Source organism: Phallusia mammillata, chromosome 2, assembly GCF_965637545.1.
Source record: "Phallusia mammillata chromosome 2, kaPhaMamm4.hap1.1, whole genome shotgun sequence".
Taxonomy (NCBI): Eukaryota; Metazoa; Chordata; class Ascidiacea; order Phlebobranchia; family Ascidiidae; genus Phallusia; species Phallusia mammillata.
Window position 1 is genome coordinate 29,188,545 of NC_137253.1, and position 23,942 is coordinate 29,212,486.

At 35.7% G+C, this 23,942-nt stretch overlaps 7 protein-coding genes across 9 annotated transcripts; 4 read left to right on the plus strand and 3 right to left on the minus strand.

Moving 5' to 3' along the window:
* The first annotated feature begins 410 nt into the window (after positions 1 to 410).
* LOC145212648 (anaphase-promoting complex subunit 13-like) lies at positions 411 to 1,679 on the plus strand. Its single transcript, XM_080080850.1, has 2 exons — positions 411 to 634; positions 1,131 to 1,679. Exons 1-2 carry the CDS (start codon positions 512 to 514, stop codon positions 1,230 to 1,232), a joined length of 225 nt encoding a protein of 74 aa, XP_079936976.1. The 5' UTR covers positions 411 to 511; the 3' UTR covers positions 1,233 to 1,679.
* A 308-nt stretch (positions 1,680 to 1,987) lies between these two features.
* LOC145212646 (uncharacterized) lies at positions 1,988 to 4,207 on the plus strand. Its single transcript, XM_080080848.1, has 2 exons — positions 1,988 to 2,307; positions 2,920 to 4,207. The coding sequence occupies exons 1-2, from the start codon at positions 2,076 to 2,078 to the stop codon at positions 3,705 to 3,707; spliced, it is 1,020 nt and encodes a 339-aa protein (XP_079936974.1). The 5' UTR covers positions 1,988 to 2,075; the 3' UTR covers positions 3,708 to 4,207.
* On the minus strand, positions 3,062 to 6,323 carry LOC145212647 (pyrroline-5-carboxylate reductase 3-like). Its single transcript, XM_080080849.1, has 6 exons — positions 6,234 to 6,323; positions 5,635 to 5,780; positions 5,469 to 5,573; positions 4,940 to 5,149; positions 4,641 to 4,733; positions 3,062 to 4,149 (listed from the first exon to the last, which is right to left on the minus strand). The coding sequence occupies exons 1-6, from the start codon at positions 6,310 to 6,312 to the stop codon at positions 3,964 to 3,966; spliced, it is 819 nt and encodes a 272-aa protein (XP_079936975.1). The 5' UTR covers positions 6,313 to 6,323; the 3' UTR covers positions 3,062 to 3,963.
* Positions 6,324 to 6,370: 47 nt separating this feature from the next.
* On the minus strand, positions 6,371 to 8,640 carry LOC145212644 (putative ubiquitin carboxyl-terminal hydrolase MINDY-4). The gene has a single exon (XM_080080845.1). The coding sequence runs from the start codon at positions 8,601 to 8,603 to the stop codon at positions 6,720 to 6,722; it is 1,884 nt and encodes a 627-aa protein (XP_079936971.1). The 5' UTR covers positions 8,604 to 8,640; the 3' UTR covers positions 6,371 to 6,719.
* A 698-nt stretch (positions 8,641 to 9,338) lies between these two features.
* LOC145212645 (protein farnesyltransferase subunit beta-like) lies at positions 9,339 to 14,323 on the plus strand. The gene is made up of 11 exons (XM_080080846.1): positions 9,339 to 9,484; positions 9,559 to 9,626; positions 9,846 to 9,918; positions 9,990 to 10,081; positions 10,631 to 10,777; positions 11,195 to 11,371; positions 12,119 to 12,293; positions 12,815 to 12,934; positions 13,506 to 13,597; positions 13,661 to 13,766; positions 14,068 to 14,323. Exons 1-11 carry the CDS (start codon positions 9,404 to 9,406, stop codon positions 14,155 to 14,157), a joined length of 1,221 nt encoding a protein of 406 aa, XP_079936972.1. The 5' UTR covers positions 9,339 to 9,403; the 3' UTR covers positions 14,158 to 14,323.
* LOC145212643 (uncharacterized) lies at positions 14,067 to 19,535 on the minus strand. Of its 3 annotated transcripts, XM_080080842.1 has the most exons (16): positions 19,406 to 19,535; positions 19,260 to 19,349; positions 18,837 to 18,945; positions 18,529 to 18,628; positions 18,394 to 18,463; positions 18,210 to 18,323; positions 17,978 to 18,129; positions 17,437 to 17,542; positions 17,198 to 17,367; positions 16,898 to 17,071; positions 16,225 to 16,810; positions 16,009 to 16,143; positions 15,872 to 15,935; positions 15,333 to 15,621; positions 14,925 to 15,012; positions 14,067 to 14,863 (listed from the first exon to the last, which is right to left on the minus strand). In XM_080080842.1, the coding sequence occupies exons 1-16, from the start codon at positions 19,450 to 19,452 to the stop codon at positions 14,818 to 14,820; spliced, it is 2,340 nt and encodes a 779-aa protein (XP_079936968.1). In that variant the 5' UTR covers positions 19,453 to 19,535; the 3' UTR covers positions 14,067 to 14,817. The 3 variants fall into 3 exon arrangements, with proteins under 3 accessions (XP_079936968.1, XP_079936969.1, XP_079936970.1); XM_080080843.1 differs by lacking the exons at positions 19,260 to 19,349; positions 19,406 to 19,535 and having other exon boundaries at positions 18,833 to 18,926; XM_080080844.1 differs by lacking the exons at positions 18,837 to 18,945; positions 19,260 to 19,349; positions 19,406 to 19,535 and having other exon boundaries at positions 18,210 to 18,327.
* A 1,571-nt stretch (positions 19,536 to 21,106) lies between these two features.
* Positions 21,107 to 23,372, plus strand: LOC145214338 (uncharacterized). Its single transcript, XM_080082848.1, has 4 exons — positions 21,107 to 21,226; positions 21,698 to 21,893; positions 22,573 to 22,703; positions 22,794 to 23,372. Exons 1-4 carry the CDS (start codon positions 21,193 to 21,195, stop codon positions 23,336 to 23,338), a joined length of 906 nt encoding a protein of 301 aa, XP_079938974.1. The 5' UTR covers positions 21,107 to 21,192; the 3' UTR covers positions 23,339 to 23,372.
* The last annotated feature ends 570 nt before the right edge of the window (positions 23,373 to 23,942 follow it).

Below are 23,942 nucleotides of genomic sequence, written 5' to 3' on the forward strand. Positions count from 1 at the left end.
GATCACCACCTGGCGGTGGATAAAATATCAACATGTCTGTCGTAAGTGGGCGCTTTTAACGCTTTCTAGGTTATTGCAAAAAAAAATTCTAGGTTATGGGCAGGAACTTGGCCGAATGGTCCGGCGCGCCTGACCCATATACAGACATAAAAACCCTGATCGGGATTCGTCCCCGGGAGAGTCCTGGGTTCGAACCCCGTGAAAAAAAAAAAAAAATTTCTAGGTTATTGCAAAATTTGGTACGCAGCACGCACAAAATGTCAAACATTGAAGCGTTGTGTAATTTGTCCGTAATTTTATTTGAGTGTGTTGGTTCATGCATATAACGTTCTCAAAAACTGTATGTAACCTAGTTCAAGAAAAAAGGCACTTTAGGCAGCTTCAATTTTATTTAAACATAAAACCTAAATGTAAGATCAAAAACTTTGTTAATTTGTATTTGAAGTGGGATATTGTCTACCAAGGTGCTAAACATAAACAATTAGATTTTGAGGTGTTGTCAATTGTCATAATGGACGGAGAAGCTAAAATTGAAGGTCATTTAATTGACATCCTTGACGAAGATTGGGTTTCTGACAAACTGCCACTTGAAGATATTGATGTCCCACTGGAAGAATTACCTGATATTGAACAGGTTTGCTTATTGTTTGATTCAAAATTTGACTTTTACAGTGAACTGGTTCATAATAAATATTCAGTTTGTATTGTTGTTATTTGTGTATTATATATGCTTTTTCAAATCCACAATTTTTGACTGTGACTATTTTGTACAAACTGTATTGATGTTCCGATGCAAATAGTACATAATCAAACTTTTAACTACCTAAAAACAAGTTGCAGCACATGAGATAAGTGATAATCATCGTTTACATGCACACATAAACAATTTTCAATAAAACTTATGTACTCTTGTCAGTGTGCAACATATGAGATACATGTCCAAATCTTTAGCTTCGCTGTATTGAGAAACAACATAATGGAAGTTGTGAAATCATCTAAATGTTTTTTTACTGACTTTCAAACATGAAAATATTATTATCAGCTTGTACTTCATACATTTTTTGCTTTTACTATCATGTTTTGATTGTACTGTAATAAATTTATTATCAATAACATCATATTGTTTACAGGACAATGGAAATACCAAAGAAACAATGAAGGAACTGGAAAAGAAATGGAATGATGACAATTTGCAATCACTTTTGCATCAAACTAATCACAGACAATCCTAGCAAAAACCTTGCAATTTTAGTTTCTAAGTCATTATCCCTACAACAGCTAGGAGTTTATACTTTTGTGCTGTTTGGGTTTGGTACCCAATACTAAAATTGAACTTGTTTGCTGCTATGAAACAGGGATTTACGATTGGCCAATCCTTGCTACCTTTTGTGCAACTGTGTAGTTACTGCTTTGGGTGTAAAATATTGGTATTGATTTTGCATGACCATTAATGTTTGGTTCTACAAAAATAATACAAATTTCTGACTTTCATTAAGTTTTTGAAACCTGACTATGTTTAAAATGTCAAACAACTTGGATTGCTGCTATGAAACAGAGGTTTATGATTGATCACTCGTGGTTACTTTTTGTGCAGTTATTTATATACTGTTTTGGATGTTGAAAACTTTCATTTTGAGCATAACCATTAATCTTTGGTTTATAAAAGTAACATAACTTTGTGACTTTTTTCAAGTTTTTGAAACCTGAATATGTTATAACTTACAACACTTTATATTCCATGTTGTACACGAGGTAGCACACTTTGAAAGGTGTTAAAATTATCAAACACCTCAATAAACACAGCCTACATAAAGTTCCTGTATTAAACCACAATAACAGAGCATCCGTTTGCAAATCCTTTGTAAAAAGGCATTTGCATTGTTGTGCATTCCAAATGTTAGATAATAGGAACAGCTGCATGTCATATTAGACCCAGACTATTTAACAATACCAGGAAAGATCTGTACACGTCGCCAAGCTACGCAACACCACATACATAAAGCATCGTTATCAGTGCAGTATGCGTCCAAGCGAATATCAGTAAAGAGGTGTTGGATCGGTTGTAAGGGGAAAAGATGTTGTTTAGGATATTACTTTGCGTTAGTCTGTGTCGTTTCGCAATGGCTGCATCTGCAACTACAGACACGAAATACGACGAAAAAGCTACTTACGATATGACACATTGGGGATTGCCTTCGCCTGGTGAAATTCCTGAAATATATCGCTGCCTCAATCACAAAAACTTCAAGGAAACTGTAATTCAGAGCCGAGATACTTGGGTGATTGTATTCACAAATGGAACTCTGGGTAAGTTTTTAATGCCTAATAAAAACGAGTTTCAATTGAGAAACAGCTGCAAAACTTTAAGATGTACTTATTAACAGTGGATAAATGACGAACGCGCTGCTATTTAATCGTTATTAGCTGGTAAACAATCTAATTCAAATTCGGATAATTGCCTGACTGTTTTAGCTATTAATTAAGTTTACAAAATGGTCCTTGTTATTATTAAATACTTGGTGCATTTGTGACCTAAATTGTGGGTTAGGATCTGTGGTATTTTGTTCAAATATGGTAGTGACAGTGGTGGGATTCAGCCGGTTCGCACTGGTTCTACAGAACCGTCTCACGAAATTTTATGAGATCACCGAACCGGTTAGCTTTGCTGGTTATTGTCAATATACTTTTTGTAACAGAACCGACTGAAAAATATGACTTTTGTGATAGAACCGTCTGACAAAAAATTGGAATCCCACCACTGGGTAATGACATACTTCGTGTCGAACAACAAAAGTTATTCCATTTGCTATGTGTATATTTTTAATATTTTAGATCTCTATTAACGTGCAATATGTTACCTGACACACAAAAGAGAATCTTTGCAAACAAGTTTGTTCGTAACTGTCATCTACTTTTCAGAAACGTCTTGGAGATCTCTCGCTAACTTCTGGAAAGGCGCGATTCTCTTTGCCGAAGTCAAACAACACGGAAGCGTTATGCTAATGCGAGAGATTGGATTATCAGCTCAAATTGAGGCCAAGATTGCAGTGACGATCAACACTCAAAACATAGGTGTTGTATTTCCACACGGCGGCGAAAAAATGAAAAGAAAGTACAAAGTATGCGAAAATACTGGGATGGCTATCAAACATGTCCTGAAGGGTCTTCCGTCTGAAGAAGTTGTACTCAGTAGTATGAAAGAACGCGAAGAATTCATGTACTTTGCGTATCTGTCCGCTACACCTCAAATCCCAGTATTTGCTATAGCCGAGTCCAAGGATGTAGGGAAACTGTTTTTAGCCTACTATCGTGTGCTAGCTTATATGTTCAAAGACTATTTTCGTTTCGCGATATTCCGAACTGATGACGACCAAGATATTTTCAAAGACATTTTCTCCGATGGAGAGCCCATTACAAATCTCCGTGTACCCACAATGACTGCATTGATACCAAATATCAAAAATCAAGAAATAAGCTACGATTCTTTCCCGTTTGCCACCGAAATGATGGGCTCGATCGACTTCATGAGCTGTGTATACTGGTTGTATATTGTTAATGACCAATACAGACCAGATATGCCTCGTCCTACACACTCCTCATACGAAGAAGAGGAGGCTGAAATGAAAGCCATTGCTAAGATGCTAAAGAAACGGGCAACTATGCTTAATCAGTGCAACGAAGGCGAGCTCAGAAAAGAAGAGTTGTGAAGATATGAAAACTTTACAAGCTGTACTTACACTGGTAACAAAAGCAGCTTTTTGTTCAGTTACTTATTGAAACTGGTCCTAATAAACCCTCAATCAAGCACACTTAAATGCTCCTTTTTAACATATGCAATGTTTGACACTCTTGTTTTCAAATGATTGGAACTTTTTTTAGGCTTTTGGCAAGATGAAAAATGATTCATGATTGCATACGAGTATACTTAAGCACCAAAAAACAACCTCCTGCGCACAACATTTACTATTTCTTTGCACCAATTTCCAGTGATTTGTTTGTCGCGACTTCAACTGCATCAATCAATGCTGCTCTAAATCCACCTTTGTCCAAAGCATGTAAAGCGCAGATTGTAATTCCACCGGGCGATGTTACTGCATCTTTCAGAACCCCCGGGTGTTGTTGAGTTTGTAAATACATGTTCCCTGCTCCCTGTGTGGAAATAAATACTTTTATGCTAGTTGTACTTCAATACAAAACAGTAAAAATGGGTGATTGTTTAGGACAGTGGTTTCCTAACTTTTTCTATCAGCATACCTCTTGAACATTTTTGTGTTTTTTGTGCATACCACATTAATTTGTTGTTGCTTCATAAACATGTGAAATGTGATTAAAATAGTTAATGCACAACACAGTATATAAGTTCATGCTAATTATGCTGTTTTAATGGTCAAAAAACGTAAGCTTGCAAACCAACTTAAAGATTATAATTGTTACTGGTATTGCAGTTTGGGAACTACAGGTTGAGGGAGATCATGGGAGTATGGGGATTACCACTAAAAGTAAAACTTTAAACCATAATACGATACAAAACTGCGTCCCTTAATTTCTTGACAACCGACTAGGCTAATGAACAGGACATGGAACATTTGTTAAAAAAAATGGTTATAAACACAAACTGCAGTTTTAAGGTTTAAACTTACAGCGCAAGTCTTTGCAGCCAGGGTTAAGGCAGTGGCTCTTGGCAGACCCATCTTAACACCTCCATCAGCTAATGCATCAAGGGCTGTGTAAATCTAAGAATATTAAGCAACATGTTAAATTTGCTATTATCCACAAAGTCAAACCATGGTTAGTCATGTTAGAAGCATCTTATTCGTTTCCCAATGCAAAAAAACTTATTTGATGATCATCATACTTAATACTAAAACATCCAAATTACAAATACACATATTAATACAAATTTTTTATTTTCACTATTAATGTATAATAAAGCACATACATAGGCCACTCCGCAGCCACTGATGGCTTGTCCTGCGTCCATTAAGCGTTCAGGAAGCACAAGACATTCAGCACATGCAGAGAACAGCGATTTTACAGTCGCCATGTCTTCATCAGTGGAGGTTTTACTTTTGCAGTAAAGCAGGATTCCTTCTTGGACCTTGCAGGGAGTGTTAGGCACCGTTCGAATCACTCTTGCCCAGTCGAATACCTTCAAATTAAAAATATTTGACATTGTTAGGCTTTGTCACCGTGATTCCGATTAGCAAAAGTTCATTTAACAAAAAAAGCAGATTTTTTATTGCATATAGACATAGTTGACATTATTAAAAAAAATCTTTTTAATTTGGCTTGACAACAAATTGATCCCAACTAAACATTTAGCGTTTGTTTTATTTTTGTTAAAATATGTCGAAAATAATGCATAAGAGTTACATGTGTTTTGTGACTAAATTATAACATATAATATTAATTAGTACAGAACAATGCCTTACACATACATAAAAAAAACGCTTAAAATACATTCATACCTTTTCTAGTGTTTCACTAACTAATCCACCAACAATTGAAATTATAAGTTGATTTTCACAGCGTTTTGGGTGACTTTTTAATTCCTCTACTAAGACTGGAAATATCTATGAAAAAAAACATAATTACATAATAAATAAATTTTATTTCAGAATGTCATTTTTAAACCTGTGGTTTTATGCAGATTAAAACAATTTCACATGTGTCCATTATTTCCATGTTGTTGTGTGTAGTGTTCATTCCTTCAGTTTGGAAACGTTTAAATTTTCCAGCAGATGGGTTGCTGACTGTGATTTGTGATGGTTTAATCCCACCTAAACAATAAATTGCAACAGTTTGTGGTTTTATTCTAATGACAGTTTTTTAACATTAATTATTTAATGTTCAGCAGGTAATTATGCACAGACCATTCATTGAAGAATTTGTAATAACACACAGAAGAAATAATCACAAAAAGTTAAGATTAACAAAGGCCTATATTCTATTACACAGTATCACATAACAATGAATATATATAAACATTTACAATGTCATTTAAAACTGATATGGATGTCAATAGAGTAAGGTCAAACACAGAAAAAAACTTATTCTGCGCAACATACTAGTTGTTTTAAGGCTAAGCACTACTTCATATATTCAGTGATTTTGTATTATCTGGCTTTGGACAGTTACTTTTTTGACTATCTATAAAGTATCACATCAGCATCATGAACATTACTTTAAAATCAGTTTCCAAATACTGTACATTAATATCAATGTTTACATACCAGCTTTCATTCCTACTGCAATTGCATATGCCATTTCACCACCTCCGATAAATCCAATCTTTTTCGACTGTAAATCCATGGTAAATAAATGTAAAAGTTTAAGATCAAAATTTAAATATGTAGATTATAGCCTATAGCTGCAAAATAATGTATCAGTGTTTTCACTAAAATAAACTACAAAAGTACTTAATGACAAGAATAGTGCAAATGAAATTACAGAAGACAATGTTTCAATTGCATAAAATTACAGATGCAAAACAAATCTATTAAATACTTGCTATGAAATATGTAACATGTGCAACCTACATAACAAGGTTATTCTGGAATATTTCTAAAACGAACATCATCAGAAAAAAAGCAAATAACTTGGATTGCAATACCTTCTAGATTTTCACATGGATTGCTCAATTTAGGCAATGATAAGCTAATAAATACATTATCTAAAATGCTTCAAATTCAATAAGTTTCATTGCATCTGGTTGAAACTCATAAAATGGGGTCAGTATCATTCCAATCTATTGTGGCTTTTGGCCATTTAGTACGTATACAGTGCTCAAGTGGAGGTACCAAATCACCACTTGAACAGTTATTGCTGACTGGGAACCTTGGATTAACAGTTAGTTGTATAAATTCATCTTGGTTTGCCAAACCATCATAATAAATAAGATCAAATGGCCCACTGTCTTTACTGTTGGCAACAATGCTTCTGTCAAGTGAAAACAGAATGGTAAAATGACTTTCACTGCACACAACCCAAATTGGGTACTTTGGAGTTTTGTAGTAATCCCCAATCTGACAGGAGCCATAGTGTTCGAAGAGTGACAAAAAACCAATGTCACTACGAGCATGCAAACCTTTGAGAAATGTATTCTCTTCCAGTTTAATGCCATGATCAAAAGCATTTGATGTTGCTCGGCCAGTTAATAAAAGGTTCACCATTTCCTGTGTACAATAATTATGGGCTCCCATGAGTTTTCCATTTACTTCATCCATGTCAGACCTTACCCTTTGAACGCCTCTTGACAAAATCACAGAGTACAGCAGCAACAGACATGCTCCTTTTCCTTGAAGGTAGCACTTTATGTTTTCTTGTACGCCCCTCTGAAGATTTTCGCATGTATTAAACTGTAGCAAAGTAATATTTTCAGAAAAGTTGTCTGGTTGATATCCTGCAGATGCAATAAAATCACAACCCATTTTTGCCACAGCTAAATATGCTGTCGAATTGTCGCTAGCTCTCCATATTATCTCAGTAATGGCTTCAACAAGGCTTTTGTTTCTTTCAATGCTGATTACATTTAAATCAGATACTTCAGGTTTTATGCCATTGTTTGCAAACAACAAATGCTTTACAACAGTAGCCTGGACAGCAGCAAGAACTCCACATGGTCCACCTTTCTGCTGGACAATGCCAAACCTCAATGTATTTGGCCTTCCATCTGTACACTCACAAAAAGTGAAGTTTTGGTTCAACCACTCTTTTGGGTAACTGCCTTTCACAGAGCCGAGCACAAGTATGCGCATTTCCTGAACAAGTTCTACATCCTTCCAGCTATAGATTGTGTCATTTAGAGGCTCATTGTCACACAGACTTAAATCTAAAACATTTAAAGATTGAATGTTCTGTTCTGTAGACAGCTTCTTTTTTTCTTTGTATTTTGTTGTGTGTTTGCTTTTCGGCATGTCCCAAGGAAAGGTTGAAGCTGGCTCAGGAATCTCTTGCTGTTTAGCAGTGATGGCCTTTTCAGGACTTGCAGACAACATTTCAAAAACTGAAGTAGCCTTCTTTTTGGAGGCACTACTGCTTACAGGATAAGGTTGCTTTATTCGTTGTGAACTTAAATCACCATCAAGAATATTTCTACTTGACAAACTTGAAAATGCAAATTGTTGGTCCATTTGCATTTTTCTTGGCTTTGCTACTAGATCATCCATGTCTGTTTCCGATGATTCAAAGTCCGTAATATCCACCGATGTCACTTCATTGAGTGTGACAGTCTCTACCGGAGTCTGTGTTTTAACAGCACTCTGTTTGTTCAACGAGTTATCAAGACTCTTATGCTGCAATTGAAAAACATTATTTGTAACACCGGACTTGTTTGAGTCAGACTGTTTCATTAATATATTCCATATGATAATTTCAAGCATAGTCCTAAGAGGATCCTCTTTGGTCTTGTTGGATTTCATCCAGCTTTCAATTTTGAGGCTTTGGGCCAGTTTTAGTCTGTTGTTAACACTGCCATCTGTTCTCGGTATCTCCTTGTCCATGAGTTGCAAAGTTCCAGAGCATTTTTTCCTGCTGAGGAATTCACGAACAACTGAAGATGCAAGGTCTTCAATATTTCTATTATTTAAGGTTTCCATTATCATTTAGGGTTTTTGCTGGCCTGTAGCAAAAGCAAAAAAAAAACATGTCTTACCAGGCTTTGAACAGGAAGTAGTAAAATGACAGACTTTTGGTCACAAAAAAACATAATAAGTGCAGCATTATAACAATATAACAAATAGTAAATAACCATTGCATACAGTTGAATTTGAATTGTACTGTTCATAAAAACCTACACCGATTGTTACAAAGGCTGCAAATCCATGTGAGTGTTTTTTATCAAGCTACTTTTGTTACTAGTCCTTGTCTTGGACTCCTAAATATATTTACGTTCAAAAGCAATCTTTTCGACTTCATGACCATTAACAGCGCACAACAAGCGTGTTGATAACCATAGAAACACTAATATTTTTCTTTCACAACTCACGTGTGACAAATCACCGAAGCGTGACAGCAACTCGCGCATGAATGCTGCAGCTGCACATGTTATTTGCGTTTTTCGCGTCTCGGTTGGTTGTGATTGCTTGCGGTTGTTATTGTTGATGTCATTGGTAAACTTGTAAAAGGAACACAAGTCTATTGGGTTTCAGATAGCTCATATAACACGCCTTTAAAATAACATGAGATTACTTTTTTTTAAGGCACAAAAGTATCACGAACATGAGAATGCTTTTTTCTTAGACTTTTTTCCATTAAAGTTTGTGAGGTCAAATACATTAAAGTTTTGTTATCAAATAAACATTTTATGTGAAAAAAAGTTTTGGCAATAATGATTTATAAGTTGTCACTTTTTTGTGTCAAAAGGTATTACAAATAAAAAATCTTACAAAACGTGAACTTCAAAATGGACTGGTTAGAAAAAGGAGATGGTGACATGAAACTAAATGACGATGAAGGACTGGCAACATATTCCAGTATTGAACAGGTTTGTAATTTGTATTCCCTGTGTTCAGTAAAATGTTTTTAAAAAATAACTACAGTCATTATTCATATTCACAGGAAGGTGTTGAACATAATGTCATGAAAAAGTTCAAAGATTTTGAGGAGTTAATGGACATACAGCCAGAGTAAGTGTTGAAAATAATTTCTGTCTTTTGGTACACAATGCCATTTTGTGCCATTAGAAGCACTAAGATGTTTTTTTGTGCAAAATATAATATAAGTACAGTGAGTTAGCAAAATAAATTCCAAATATGAAAAATTAAAAAAAACTTTTGATGTTTGTGCCACGAACTAAAAACACCAATTTAACTGTTGGCTTGTCACAAAACGACGATGTTTTGCAGAATATTTTTGACCAGAGACAGACATATAGATTATCTTCTGAAAGGACTTAACATGTTATCAAAATCCTATGAGGTATGCTTACATTTGTCACCGGAATGTCGTGCAATAATGGATTTTAAATTTTAATTATTTATGTTTTAAAGTGCTTGGATGCAAGTCGACCCTGGTTATGTTATTGGATAGTTCACAGTCTTAACTTGTTGGAAGAAGAAATCCCCGGAGTCATGAAATCAAGGTAATACCCTAATCTGTGATTGTGTATTTCATAATCTATGTTTTCCTTTTATGACAAAAACTTAACTTGCAAAAAAAATTCTTTTGAAATCCTAATTTTAACATTTATCTGCATTTTTTTCTTTAAACACAAACAGTGATGTAAATATATCTATTGATAAATTCCCCAAACATTTGTGCTTCCACCAAGTCCGCTGTATTGGTGTGTACCAGTAGATTCAATGCTTGAATGTCTTGTGTTGACCAAAAAACAGCTTTTAGTTGTGCTGTAAAGTAAATACAAAGTAGGACAGGCGTTTCAGGTCAAGTTTGCCAAAGTTTGACTAAAACATGCTTGATGCAGGCCTGACTTTATTATTTGCCAACTTTCAGTCCATATTAAGGTTTTGTTTTAAAACTGAAATTTTGGCTGGGTTTCAGCTTGTACTATGGGGTTAAGGTCCACGTATAATTATAACCAAGATTCAAATGATTTTTTACCACCTCTGTGCGCAATTGGCATTGGTTCAAACAGCCAAATCTTATACATTAAAGTTGTGTGATTTCATAGAATTTGCAAGTTTCTTGGCAAGTGCCAACATCCGAAAGGTGGTTTTGGTGGTGGACCTGGACAAATTGCTCATCTTGCACCCACATATGCTGCTGTCAATTGTCTTAGTTGCTTACAAACTGAAGAGGCATACAACACCATCAACCGGTATGTACACTCATATTTGATCAATAATAATTTTTGCAATTGTAATATATGTCACATTAATAAGCAATAGATGTTATGATTTATTTGGATTCAATAGTTTTGAGAAGTTGCAAAACTGAAAAGGATACCTAATTAACTCTTTAGAAAAAAAATCAGCATTAGAATAGCTACAAACAAATTAATGACATTGAAGGGGTTGAAGCTTTACGAACACGATAGTGAGGTCGCTACAACATAGTATAAATATGTATAATAACCCAGCAAAATTCAAAGGCATGATTCGAGATGATTTATTTTTAAGAGCTGCTGATGTTTTTAAAGTATATATATAACTGTTTTTGCAGTCAGTTTTGTGTTTACAACTCAAGCTCAACATTGAGGAAAGTTGTTAAAGTTTATTTTGACTGTTTGATTCAGAAACACCCTTCTTGAGTTTCTTTGGCGCATGAGACAAGCAGATGGAAGTTTTACAATGCACGATGATGGTGAAACTGACACAAGGAGTATTTACTGTGCTGTGTCTGCTGCTTCATTGACTGGTTTGCTAAATGAGGATCTGGAACTGTTCAACAATTCTGTACAATGGCTTGTTAGGTAAAGAAAAAATTGGTTTGGTAATGCTTGTTGTATAGAACTATACAAGAATTCCTAAAAGTATATTAGTTGGTTTAGAAAGATTGAAGCAATAAAGTAATATTTTGTACAAATAGTGTTCTATTATTATGGGTCCTGATAGGTATACATACTTTTCCATACAATATACGTCCTTTAGTCTGCACAGTATGATTTGTTTTTTTTGCTTTGTCTTGAAAAAGTGATCGGAACATTTTCAAATTCACACACATTATTGATATACATATATATCTAAAGTTGATTCTTGTAACATTTGACTGTGGACCCATTTATGAAACGCCCTTGTTTATTTGTTTCATTTTTGCCTTTGATGGGTGGGTTGTTTTTAGAATATGTCATGCTCACAATGAACCTGTCTTTGAGCCAGTGCTTCATTGCAAGTCCAAAGAAACTTGAGTGGAATTGCTTAAATTGAGGTTACCAACAGCTAGAGTAAAAAAAACTGAATAAAAAGAGATTCGCTCAAACCCAATTTTCTTGCTCAGGAAAACACAGCCCCTGTTAGATCATGGCCAGATTTTTATTTTAGGATAACATAATATCATAACCTGTGATCAGTGCACAATTAAACATAAATAACAGTATGCCAGGAAGCTTTGGTATAATGCCTTCAATGGGCCTGGCGCACTGTGGTATATTGCCTTGTTTTATTTTTTAAATTGGCATTTGTTTCACATTTTTCTTTTTTGTATTATTTTAAATTAACAGGTGCCAGACTTATGAAGGGGGAATGGGTGGCTGTCCAGGTGCCGAAGCACATGGAGGTTACACGTTTTGCGGATATGCTGCCCTTGTGATTCTTGACCATTACAAGCTGGTGGACACTGACCGAATGCTGAGATGGGTCACTAATAAACAAATGAAAATGGAAGGAGGATTTCAAGTAAGTTTTTAATTCAAAGAATTTACTGACATTTTTACATTTGCTTTCTACTTTACTATGACGGAATGTGATGTGTAAATACATCGAAACCATGTACCTTTTTATTTCAACATGACCCAATTTTACTATCATTGAGTAAATAGATATAAAAGGCAAGTTTATGTTTTCGTTTAAAATTCTCAAACTCAAACGAAAAACTATGCCTTTGTGTTGCCCTTGCACAATTTATTGCTGTTTTTAAACAAAATTGACTTAAAAGTGACAGTTGCCATAATATCGTGACTCTGTCTCCTCAATATTTCAAAAACACGACTTCAAGAAGTGCATGTTAGGAATCTGACTGCACATCCTTGTGTGCTCAATATGCTTTTTTGGTAACTTTGTGAGTTTACCATTTTTGGCAGGTCACCACAAACCCTAACAAGGAAGGTATTTTGTTGTTGTTTTTGATTCAATAACATTAGACAGGTGAAAACTTCAGGTTTAGAAAACAATGAAACAAAGTGGTTATGTTTCATTAGGGCAGAACAAACAAACTTGTGGATGCTTGTTATTCATTCTGGCAAGGCGGACTCCTTCCTCTCATCCACAATACTTTGGAACAAGAAGGAGGAGTGGAAGGCGAAGTAGCTGAAGCTCAGGTGACAATTTTACTTTGCTCTTAAAGAAAAGTCTGTCAATAATGGTTTGTTTATGCAGAATTGGTTCATAGTAAAAAAAATGTAATTATTTAAAAAAGTACCTCATTCCCAGGATTACTCTTCTCAGTTTTTGATATCCTGACCCATTGTTGTTGGTAGCCATTTACATTCCACTTTTCCTAAAGAGCACATATCGTTTTGTCCTTTTGTTATCTCTATAATGTGGGTGTGTTTCTTCTAATTAAACAATAAAGAGTGCTTTAAACTTTTAAAATCTATGTATTTGACTGATTATTGTCTGGTGTTGATTCCTTTATATTTTTACCCTAGTTGACCCAGTGGTTTACCCAGAGCTCCCCAAATGTTCAATTTCATTTTCAATCAATAACTTAAATTCAGAATTCATTGAAATTTGCTTCTGAATAAAAACCTTCAGTACTATACAACCAATCACACGTTTTTAACATTTCTGGGTCAGTAAATATTTTAGTGTAATTTTGTTGCTAAGATTTGTTTCACCAAACGAAATAAAATCATTCCAACATATTGTTTGTTTGTTTGTTTTCTCCAGGAAACATGGTTATATGATCAGATGGCTCTACAACACTATGTTCTTCACTGTTGTCAATGTTCCTTTGGTGGCTTAATTGACAAGCCTGGAAAGTGAGAATTGCCGACTGCATGTTTTTTGTAGGCAACAATACAAGCTAAAATCTTTTGTTTCAGATCTAGGGATTATTATCACACTTGTTATGCACTGAGCGGTTTATCTTCATCACAACATTGTCCAAATAATCATGCTATTCACGTTGGTCCAAAAACTAATGTTTTGGTAAGTATGCCATTTCAGTTCAGTTTTTAAACAACCTTCAATTAAAAGTTGAGACTCTTTACCACAAAATACAAGTTCTACTATTGAATTATTGTCCATCCACCCATTGATTTTGGTTTTCTGATTAATCTTCAAAAAAATATATTTTTTTGCATTCCTTGAGCCTTCAGACCATCTCAAAGACTCCAGGGTGCTACAAAACCTAGATTGGGGACCACTGACCTATATGCTGTCTTACATTGACCACCAATGACCCACAAATTCTAACATAAGGCCTTTTATTAATCTCCTTTGTCCATAGGTTGCAGTACATCCAGCTTACAATCTTACATATGATTCTGTACAAAAAGCAATGCATCACTTTGGTAATCTTCCATTGCCGAGTCAATGATATTGACACCAAAATCAACCCTGAATAATCATGATGCTTAGGAGTGAATTAATTTTGTCAAATGCATGTTTGGAACGTGCTGAATAAAGTTCACTCTTGAAGCTGTGTTTGTCCTAGTGTATGAAATCGTGAATTTGCTACTGAATAAACCGTACATTTTAATAAATTGTGTCTTCATGAGCTGTAATGGACAATTCCAATCAGGCATTAATAGATTTTGGTTGTATGTTACTATGAGTGATGCACCACCACAAAAAGTGCCTGAAAACCAACCTAAAATGCCCTTTTTGGAAGATGAATTAAACTAACCATAACCATTTTGTTAAATGCACTAAACAAATTTATGATACACTCAAACTACAATTTGTAGGCTGAATAAAACACCTACTATTTTGCTAATATCTTGACGTGTGTTTGCAGAGAGACAAGAATTAGTTGGTTTATGAATTTTTAACCAATGATTTCATGCATTTGAAAATGAAAAAGGTTTCGTTTTAAAACATAGGACTTCAACCAAACCAAAACTTTGGTGTCTTGTGTCTAACAACCAAACACGATAAGAAAACAACATGTTTTTGATAAAAATACTTCTATTCAAGTATAACCAACAGAAAAATATTTCAAGACAATAAAAATTATATATGGGCTGAGAAGCAGGTTTCAAGATGTCAATGTATCATCCATATAAAGTTTTTCATCAATTTCTCTGCAAACAAAACAATTGCCAAGTCAGTTTTTACCAAACTGTAAAAGTCACATGGACATACCTAAGTTGGGCCAAAAGTGCTTCTCTTTGACTTCTAAGTGATGTCATAACTGGATCATCTTGAAAATCTGTTTCTTCCGACTTAATACCTACAATGGATATTAAAAGTTAAGGTGCAAAAACAACTGTGATTTTTTCGTGGGAATTATTGTTGGCCTTGCTTTAAACCAGAGCAAAACAGCTGTTGGTTCATTTGATCCCAGTGTTTCACAGTAATTATTAGAATCATGATAATTTCGAATTAAAATAAGAAATGTTAAAAGGTCACGATGCCTTGTTTTTAGAGACTTTTAGAACTGTGAATCATGTGCCAATTTTTATTAATAACTACCCAGCATACATAACCAACAAAAAACTTATTTAGTGATGTGTGCTAAACAACATTAAAAGTGAGGAAGAAGATAATTACTTCCAAGAAGCTGTTGTAATACATCTTGGAAGTCACCAGGCTCTTCAGAATGTTGACTGTCTTTTGATGAGGATTTTGGTTCTGTTTCTTTGGGACAAACTGCAGAACTTTTATCAGATTTGTTTTCACTGAAAGCGTTGCTGTCATCAGAAGATCGAACAGTACTAAATGACTGCTGTTCTTGGTCAGGTACACCACTGGAATGAGATTTCACAGTGGTTTCATCTGTTGTGTCAAGTTTTTGTGGTGTAGATGTTAAACTGGTGTCAAACAACCTTGAACCAATCACCTAAAAAAATTTAAAACACCTTTGATGCTCGAGAAAAAAATTAGGCCTGTTTCATGACCAAGTAATGTTGTATTCCAATTAGAATGCATTTTTGTTGTCCCAATGTTTTGTGCGGCACCATGTTTTTTGTGAGCCATGTCAGAGATAGAGCATCACAAAACATACATTTAAATAGAGTTAAAATAAGGGCAAGTAGCCCGCTTTGATGCATACAAGAAAACAAACAGTATTGAAGTCGCTACAAGCTTACTTTTTTGACTACAGTTGTTGTAGGAGATTGCTGTGGTTGCTTAGGCTTTCCCTTTGCTTTTTTTCTGGCAGCAAAAAAAGCGGTAAATAATTTCAGAAATCAATCCAACTTAATGCCAAGGGCTAGACCTAACTTACTTTAACTTGGATGTATTCGATTTTCTTTCACTCCAAGTGCTAGATGTTGAAGTCCTTATGCTTTCAGGAGATAATGTAGCTATGGAAGACTTAGATTCAGGTTTTCTTGATTTATTTGCATCAATGATGGTAACCCTTGAAAACAACATCACACATAGAGCCAGGTTAATGCATTTTAAACACCATATTTAGTCGTCAGTTTTTATCACTAGGCACCTTTGCAAGGCAATTGGAGACTCCTTCATTTCTAACTCAACCACAGAAGTTGATGAGCATCTGGAAGACTTAGGTGTGGTCTGGGTTTCTGCACACGTTGTATCTACTGCTGCTACCATAACACTTCTCTGGGATGTAGGATGTACCAAAGGACCACTCCCTGAATCTGGATAATTTTGTTGCACAGCCATATTGTATGGCATTTGCTGTTGACAAGGCTGGTAGTGCCCTGTTGGTGCCGTTTGATGGGCTGCAAGTGGTTGTTGTAGTATATATGGTGGTTGCTGGTTTCTAACTGGTTCATGTAAATATGGGGATTGGTTTATTTGACCAGATTGGCATGGTTGATGGTTGGTGAAACCAATATTGGGGGTTGGTTGTTGACCAACGGGGTTAGGGTAGAACGTTTGCTGGTTGGTTGGACCAAAATGCGGGGGTTGTTGTATATTGAGACCATGGTAGAATGGTGGTTGACTGGTTGGACCAGCAGTTGGTAGCTGATGTTGCATGTTTGGTGTTTTATAAGCAAAAGGGCGCTCAGCTGGAACGAACTGCTGTTGAACAGATGTTTTTGGACATGAATAACCTGCATAACAATTATCAAAAAATAAAACAGTTTTTAATTGACAAATTTAGGTGCTTATGTTGGTACAATATTGAATTGTGTACAAACCAGTAGTGTGTGTCTCCTTTTGTGCCATTTCCATCTTTCTCCTCAACCTCCACTGATAAAGAATGTCATCTTTATTCTGATCACTCGATGGGGAAGAAACATCACTGTTTGATGATTGTGGAGGAGGTACTGGGTTTGGATAACCCACAGAAACAGGCTGTGGCTTTCGAAATTCTGTTGAAAAGATAAACATTTATGTACCATAAACCTAAAATGGTTGGACTTGTAACTATAAAGAAAAAAGTCATTGGTAATATTAACAATAAGTATGGTGATAAATATCACTGTAGTATAATTTACCAGTTGTCTTTGAAGAGTCAGGTGTTGAATTTAATTGCTGTTGTGGGTTTGGTGAGACATGAGGACCTAACATTGATGGAGTTCTTGTACCACCATAGGATGAAAATTCTTTTGGAGGAATAGGCTTTGATTCTTGTTGTTTGTCTGGTACTTTTATAGGTGTAGGTTCACTGGGCAAAATGTAAAAGTTAAGATCGAAGTATTGCATAATAACATTTATATAATATAGCTTGTCTTACCTTCGATGCAAAATTTCATCTACCCTTTTTTGCAGCTCCATAAAACTGTCCTCATCTACAACATTGTCAAACTCGGTCTCTGTGGTACTTTTTGTTGAATCAAAGCCTGTTTTGCAAACATTCAAATGTGAATGATACAAGGTACATTAAAACTTTTACTTATTTTTAAGTGAAATTGTTTGAACTTACACACAACAACAATATTTTTTTATTTTGCTAACAGTTTTTGCACGTTCTTTAACATGTAAACCACACCGGCACTTTGGCTATCATTTTTGTTAGTAAATGACAATGCTTGCTCAACTACTAAATCCAAAAGGTTGTCCACCAAAAATGAAGAGTTTTGATTTTGTCTAATTTGACTAGAATGACTTGAGTTTATACTTTGTGTGTCACTGACTCACTGAATTCATTCATTTCGTGCCTGTTTTACTTAAATCAGGACAACTACTTCCTTTGGGGGTACTAGGGGATGAATACTAGTTTGCAACAATAATATTTGGCAAGGCACAAACACATAAGTAAGAGATATGATGCCCACCAGATTTTTCTGTGTGTTCATCTTTCCAGTCATACTCCCTCTGTCTCCGGTCCATTGATAGTGGAGGCTTGGAAAATACTACAGGTGGCTTATCATGTTGCTTTCGTTCACTTCTGGGTCTGGGCTTTCCATGTCTAAACCGATCAAGCAAGCTAAAAACACCAACAAACAAAGAAGTCACATTAGTCACTAAGACTAAAAGATTTGAGATTAAACCATCTGCCTAACATACACAGAAATGTTGGTTGATCGATTAGAGTCTTGAGTTGATGACATTTCAGGTGCTGGTGTCTTTGGTGGAAGTGATTGGATAGAAAGGCTCGACGATGAAATTCTATTAGTCAGACTACCTGTAAAATGGTAAAAATATACAATAAATGCAAACCAACATATTACTTTAGTTGTCAAAGCATTACCTACTTTGTGATGAACCTGATGATGCTGTGCTTCTTGTTTTAGTGAGATTGGAGCTGGCATGTGAGATGTCTTTAAAACAAAATTTGTGATAAGATTATTTGAAGTAAAATGTTGTTAGACTTGTATGTGTGTACCTTGTTTTGAAAGATTTGATCGTGATGACCAAGCTTCATCTAGTATGAGTCTCAAGGATTCTGCCTCCTGTGACTGGCTTTGTACGTCACTGATTTCAGTCTATGAAAAAAGTGCCAACTCAAAGTACATCAAAAAGTTTTTTTGGGGGGGCATCTTGACTCGAAAACCGAAAGGTTAATTGTCACTTTACTGTTCAATTTATTATTTGCGTTTGTGGGTAAAAATAAACGATTGAATTGAATTGAAAAAGGAATTATGTAGAATTAATATTCAACCTTTAAATTAAAAGATCTGCGCTCATACATGCCTCTGTTTTATCACTATCAGTGTCAGCTTCATTAACCTCAGAGAAGGAATAATTCAAAGGAGTGTAGCTTTCATTATCCTTTACATCAAATCTCTTTCTTTTTTCAGGCCTGAGTAAAAAATAGCCTCATTCAAGCCGAAAAATGCTAACATCTGAAAATGTGTCACTTCAAAAAACTTAGCATGCAGCACGTAATGTTTCAATAATTTCAATAACAAAAGATTTAGCATGCATCATATGATGTTTTAATGGCAGTATTAAATCAAAATAAACGTACATTTTAATTTAGGCGGCTAGAAATTCGGAAAAAATTAAATAATAAATAAATACAAATCACACAGGCATTTACAGTAGATATTTAGGTCCCTAGAAGTAACTGATTTTTTCCATACTTTTAGTAAAGAACCATGATTAAAAACTTACGTTAAAACGATCTTGCTGCCATCAAACTTGGATTGCGAATTCGAAGGATGATAGAACGTAGCGGGTGCAGAAGGGTTCGGAAAAGGATTGCTAAAAAATGTTTAATTTATGATACGTATTGGAATGTACAAAAAAAGTTAATTTACCTCCCTGGGGGATGAAACAAAACGTCAGTTCTTTTAATTTTGTCCATTCGAGTTTTTCCACAATTTTAAATTTTTGTTCCAACGGTGATGCTACTAAACAGGGAATTTCCCGTCAGTTAAATTTTAATCCAGAGCCTCCTGGCTTGTTATTTTGTGTCCCTAAAATTAAAAACACAAAAAATAGTAAATTTTTAAAAACAAAAACAGAATTAAAATTACGGAAAAGAAGCTTAAAATAGGTACTTTCTAGAGTAGGGTTTCTCAAACTGACTTTTTTATGCCTACTGTGTGCAAACAATGCAGAAAAGCAGATACCGCAAGCGTCATTTTGTAGATTATGACGTCACAAAAGCTAAGACTGTCAATCTGTGTATTATATAGGTATTTCTTAACATCAGAAATTTTAAAACACAAGCAAGCAGGTGGCCATTGGTGAAATAAATATCGGTGATGCGGTCGTCATAGCGAAAAGGTTGTGAACCCCTGGGCTTTACCCATCAAGGAGTCGCGTAGAAATTACTTTTTAAAATGGGGTCGCAGAGCAAGAAAGTTTGAGTAGCCCTGTTCTAGAGGAGGGGTTGTCAAAATATGGATACAAAATTGGTTATTGGTAACAAAATTTTTTTATTTTTCTTGTGACACCCTTTTGTTTTGTGTCTATTACTTTTTGTAGGTTTACAAGCAGTGGTGGGATTCAGCCGGTTCGCGCCGGTTCTTTAGAACCGTCGCACGAAATTTTATGAGATCAGCGAACCGGTTAGCAATACTGGTAACTGTCAATGGACTTTTTGTAACAGAACCGGCTAAAAAATATAACTTTTGTGATAGAACCGGCTGTCAAAAAATTTAAATCCCACCACTGTTTGAAAGGGCCCACTTTGTTGAGTTTTTCATTCAATAAACAGCGTACCTACATTTTTCGTATACCAAGCAGTATGACGCCACGATACACCAAGTGTTACAACTTGACACGAACAGTTCGACCACCCAGTTTGATAAACCTGAAAACCTCTTATCGCTTGATCGTGATCTTGACAGGACTGCCAAGACAGGTTTTGGCCTCAGGGAAAAACAAACGCCTTCGCTGCATTGTAATCAAGTTGCATCCAAATTTAGCGCAAATTTTATACTTCCATTTGAAAGCATATCTAAAGTCGCTTGTGACATATTGTTAACAGTCACCACAGCAAACACGGCATTTTTTAATGTTTCAAATTTTGTAGGATTATATGTGAAAAATATATCAGATCGTCAATCAATAGCTGACGCGAGATAGTTTTTTTGTGGATAATTTTCACTTTAAAGCATTTTCGAAAGATTTTTTGTTGCGGTAAAGGTCGTTTAAGCGTGTGCAAAAGCCTCTTCTGTCCAACATAATACAGCGGGTATAAGAAAAAAACACATAAATTGACTGAATTTTACAACCAGAAGATTTTTGCAAAGAATTTTTCTGTTTTTTCTTATGCCCGCTGTATTATTTTGGACACAAAATGGCGTCCATGATGATCTATTGCGTAACAATAGGTTGGACAACTTGTGTTTTACACATACTTTGCACGCACCCACACAGTGTGTCTGTCATTTTACTGTTTATTATGTCATTTTACAAATGCGCTATTTGATCAAGCGCGTTATCTCGGCGCTGAGGCTCGAAGCGTCAACATGAATCACAGCGCCCGGGGTTATACGCGTTGGGTGGTCTACTGTAGTGGTACAGATGAGAAGCTTACGCCGGCTCACAGATGTTTCAACTTTCATACGTGTATACTTGAACAGAAATTGGTAAAATGGATGAAGATTGCAAAGCATCGTCTGAAACTGGTAAGTCACTATTATTGTAAGTCTTTTCATATTCCAAGCAACAACTCATTTAGTATAAACGTCTGCAAAAAGGCAGTCATAAAGATTTAGAAGGAAAAGTAGCGTATTTAGTAGACCTTGGAAAGAGTTGTTTTTGACCGAGTGCCCGCAATTAAACAAACAACTTTCGTTTTAAAACAATAAACAACAGTTGAAAATAAACCTACTTTGAGACTTTTAACACCTTCAGCTATGTAATTGCACGAGATACCATGTAAGTTATCAAACATTTCCTTTCACCAATTTAGCTTAGCAGCTGTTGTTAGCTAAAAAGCTCAAGAGTTGAAAAAGCATTTTTTACAGTCAACGATCCCTTTTTGTAGACCCGTGGTTTAAAATATTTCATTCGAATTTTAAACAAATAAAATTACTGTTTAAATAGGTGCATTAAACTTTTACATGATGTGTTTAAGCTGACATTTATCTTCACAGATGCAAATACATTTTTGGCCAATAGTTCTTCTTCACCGTCGGATGTGACTGAAGCCGAATACCAAGCGGCGGTGAAGGCTGTGGAAAGGTGGTCTAAAGTTACGGACGTTCGACCTCCGTATTCCTACATTGCGCTCATTGCGATGGCCATCCGTAGCAGTGAGAATAAACGACAAACTTTAAATGGAATTTACACGTAGGTTTATGCACAATTTCGCAGCCGCTTGCTGGTTGTTGCATAATTGCTATCCGGGCAACGCTTTTCCGGTTACAGGCTTGACTATATATTCGGGCAAAGGCTTTTCGGGCTATGCTTGAGCTAAAGATTGTAAAACGGGTTTGATTTGTACCGACTTTACACTCGTGTCGCAATTTTATTAACTATCGGGCCTAATTCGGACTTTGCTTCCAAAACAAATGGACGTGCTTACAGTCTTGGGATTTTACCTTGATTTAGACCAGTGGTTCTTAACCGGTGTGAAATAAATGTTTTTAGAGGGAAATTATGTAAGTCAGGTAACCACACTCGGGCCCGACTGCCTTTCCTTTGTTGTTTGTGATGCAATAAATGACTATTGCAAGCAAAAGAAGACTCTTCAATATCCCAAAAACGTTAATCTCTTACAGGAGCACTATTTAAACTAAATAAGATTGCAGTATACCTTTGGAGTTCCAGACCAAATCGCTTCACAAAATTATTTCTTTCAAAGAATATTTTTTGTTAACGTAGGGCACAAAACACGATTTCAAAAACAGGGGGGAAATTCGAAGTTGGCGGTTGACTTTAGTGGGAAACCACACCAAAAAGGTTAAGAACCACTGATTTAGACTTTAGACTTGGAGTGTTTTATGGAACTCGTCTGTATGTGTTTTAGGTTTATTTCGGAGAAGTTCCCGTTTTACCGGCGCAAACAGAAAGCATGGCAGAATTCGATTCGTCACAACCTTTCCCTGAATTCCTGTTTCGTAAAGATTCCGAGGTCCCGTGATGATCCCCCAGGAAAAGGTATCGAAACCGTTCAGTTTAGTAGCATTAAAATAAAGAATAATTTCTCTTTTCGGAAGCAACATGCTAAAATCCTTTTATTGTTGTCAGGAAACTTTTGGACATTTGCTGAAGACTCGGAAAATACCTTCGCATTGTTTGAGAACTACGAAATAAATGTTGCAAACTTGGACAACAAGATGCCTAGCACCGAAACTATAAATCCTACAACCCGAAATCACTCGGTTTCAGAACAAGATCTAGCTTCTTGCAAAGCTACAGAATCCGTTTCCGAATGCGAGAATACCTCGGAGGTCCGGATAAAAATGCCCATGAAGAGAAAACGATCAGACTTCTCCATTGACTCCATTTTGGCGCGAAAAACTTCACGAATCGAGCATGCTGACCCACAGGACCCCAAAAATAACAATAAGTTGAAACAATCCCAGAATATAACTCAACCTCAACCTTATTTAAAACCTTTGTCAAGCTGTCACTTCACAACACATCACTGCACGCTTTGTTTCTTACACAGCTGTTACTTCAGTGAATCCTTGACTCCCCCACACCCCGTTCGGTATAGACTGCCATTGCAGCACATGGTTTACACTCCCTATTACTGGTCAAAAATCGTTCAGCAGAACCTTGTTGCTTAGGTTCTTTATTTAGGTATTTTCGTTTATTTGTATGTGTTGCACTGTGCGCATTTGCGATTTGTTTGTTAATTGCTATTTTTGCTTTGTTTTTATGTTAATGATTATAAGCATGTCACAGACAGTAGCCTACACTCTGCGTTGCGAATATATGTGGGCACCAACCTAGAACTGTACGGTACGTTACGAGTCTATGCTGCAAACATCTCAGATGTCCTCCATTTTCCCCACGGTTTTTTCGTTGCTATTGCTAAGATACGTACCTTAAAATTGGTGTATGTTTCTTTAAAGGCAGACCATAGTACGACAGACCTATTGAAGGTGTTATAACCAGGGTTGCCATACCGTCCTTATTTCTAAGATTTGCCCTTCTCTTGATGAGCAATGTTTTAGTAAAATCTATTGTCCTTATTTCTAAGAAATGACCTTGTTTTGTCTTATTTTTAACAATTACAAGGAACAAACTTGGTGAAATGACGGTTAATTCCCTGCTACAGGTAAAAGTAAACCTATGATCTGAGCTGTCATGAGATGCACGAAGTATTTTTTTACAAACAGGGAGTTGCTGGAACAGATTGTTTCCGGCAAAATATACGGCATGTGATAT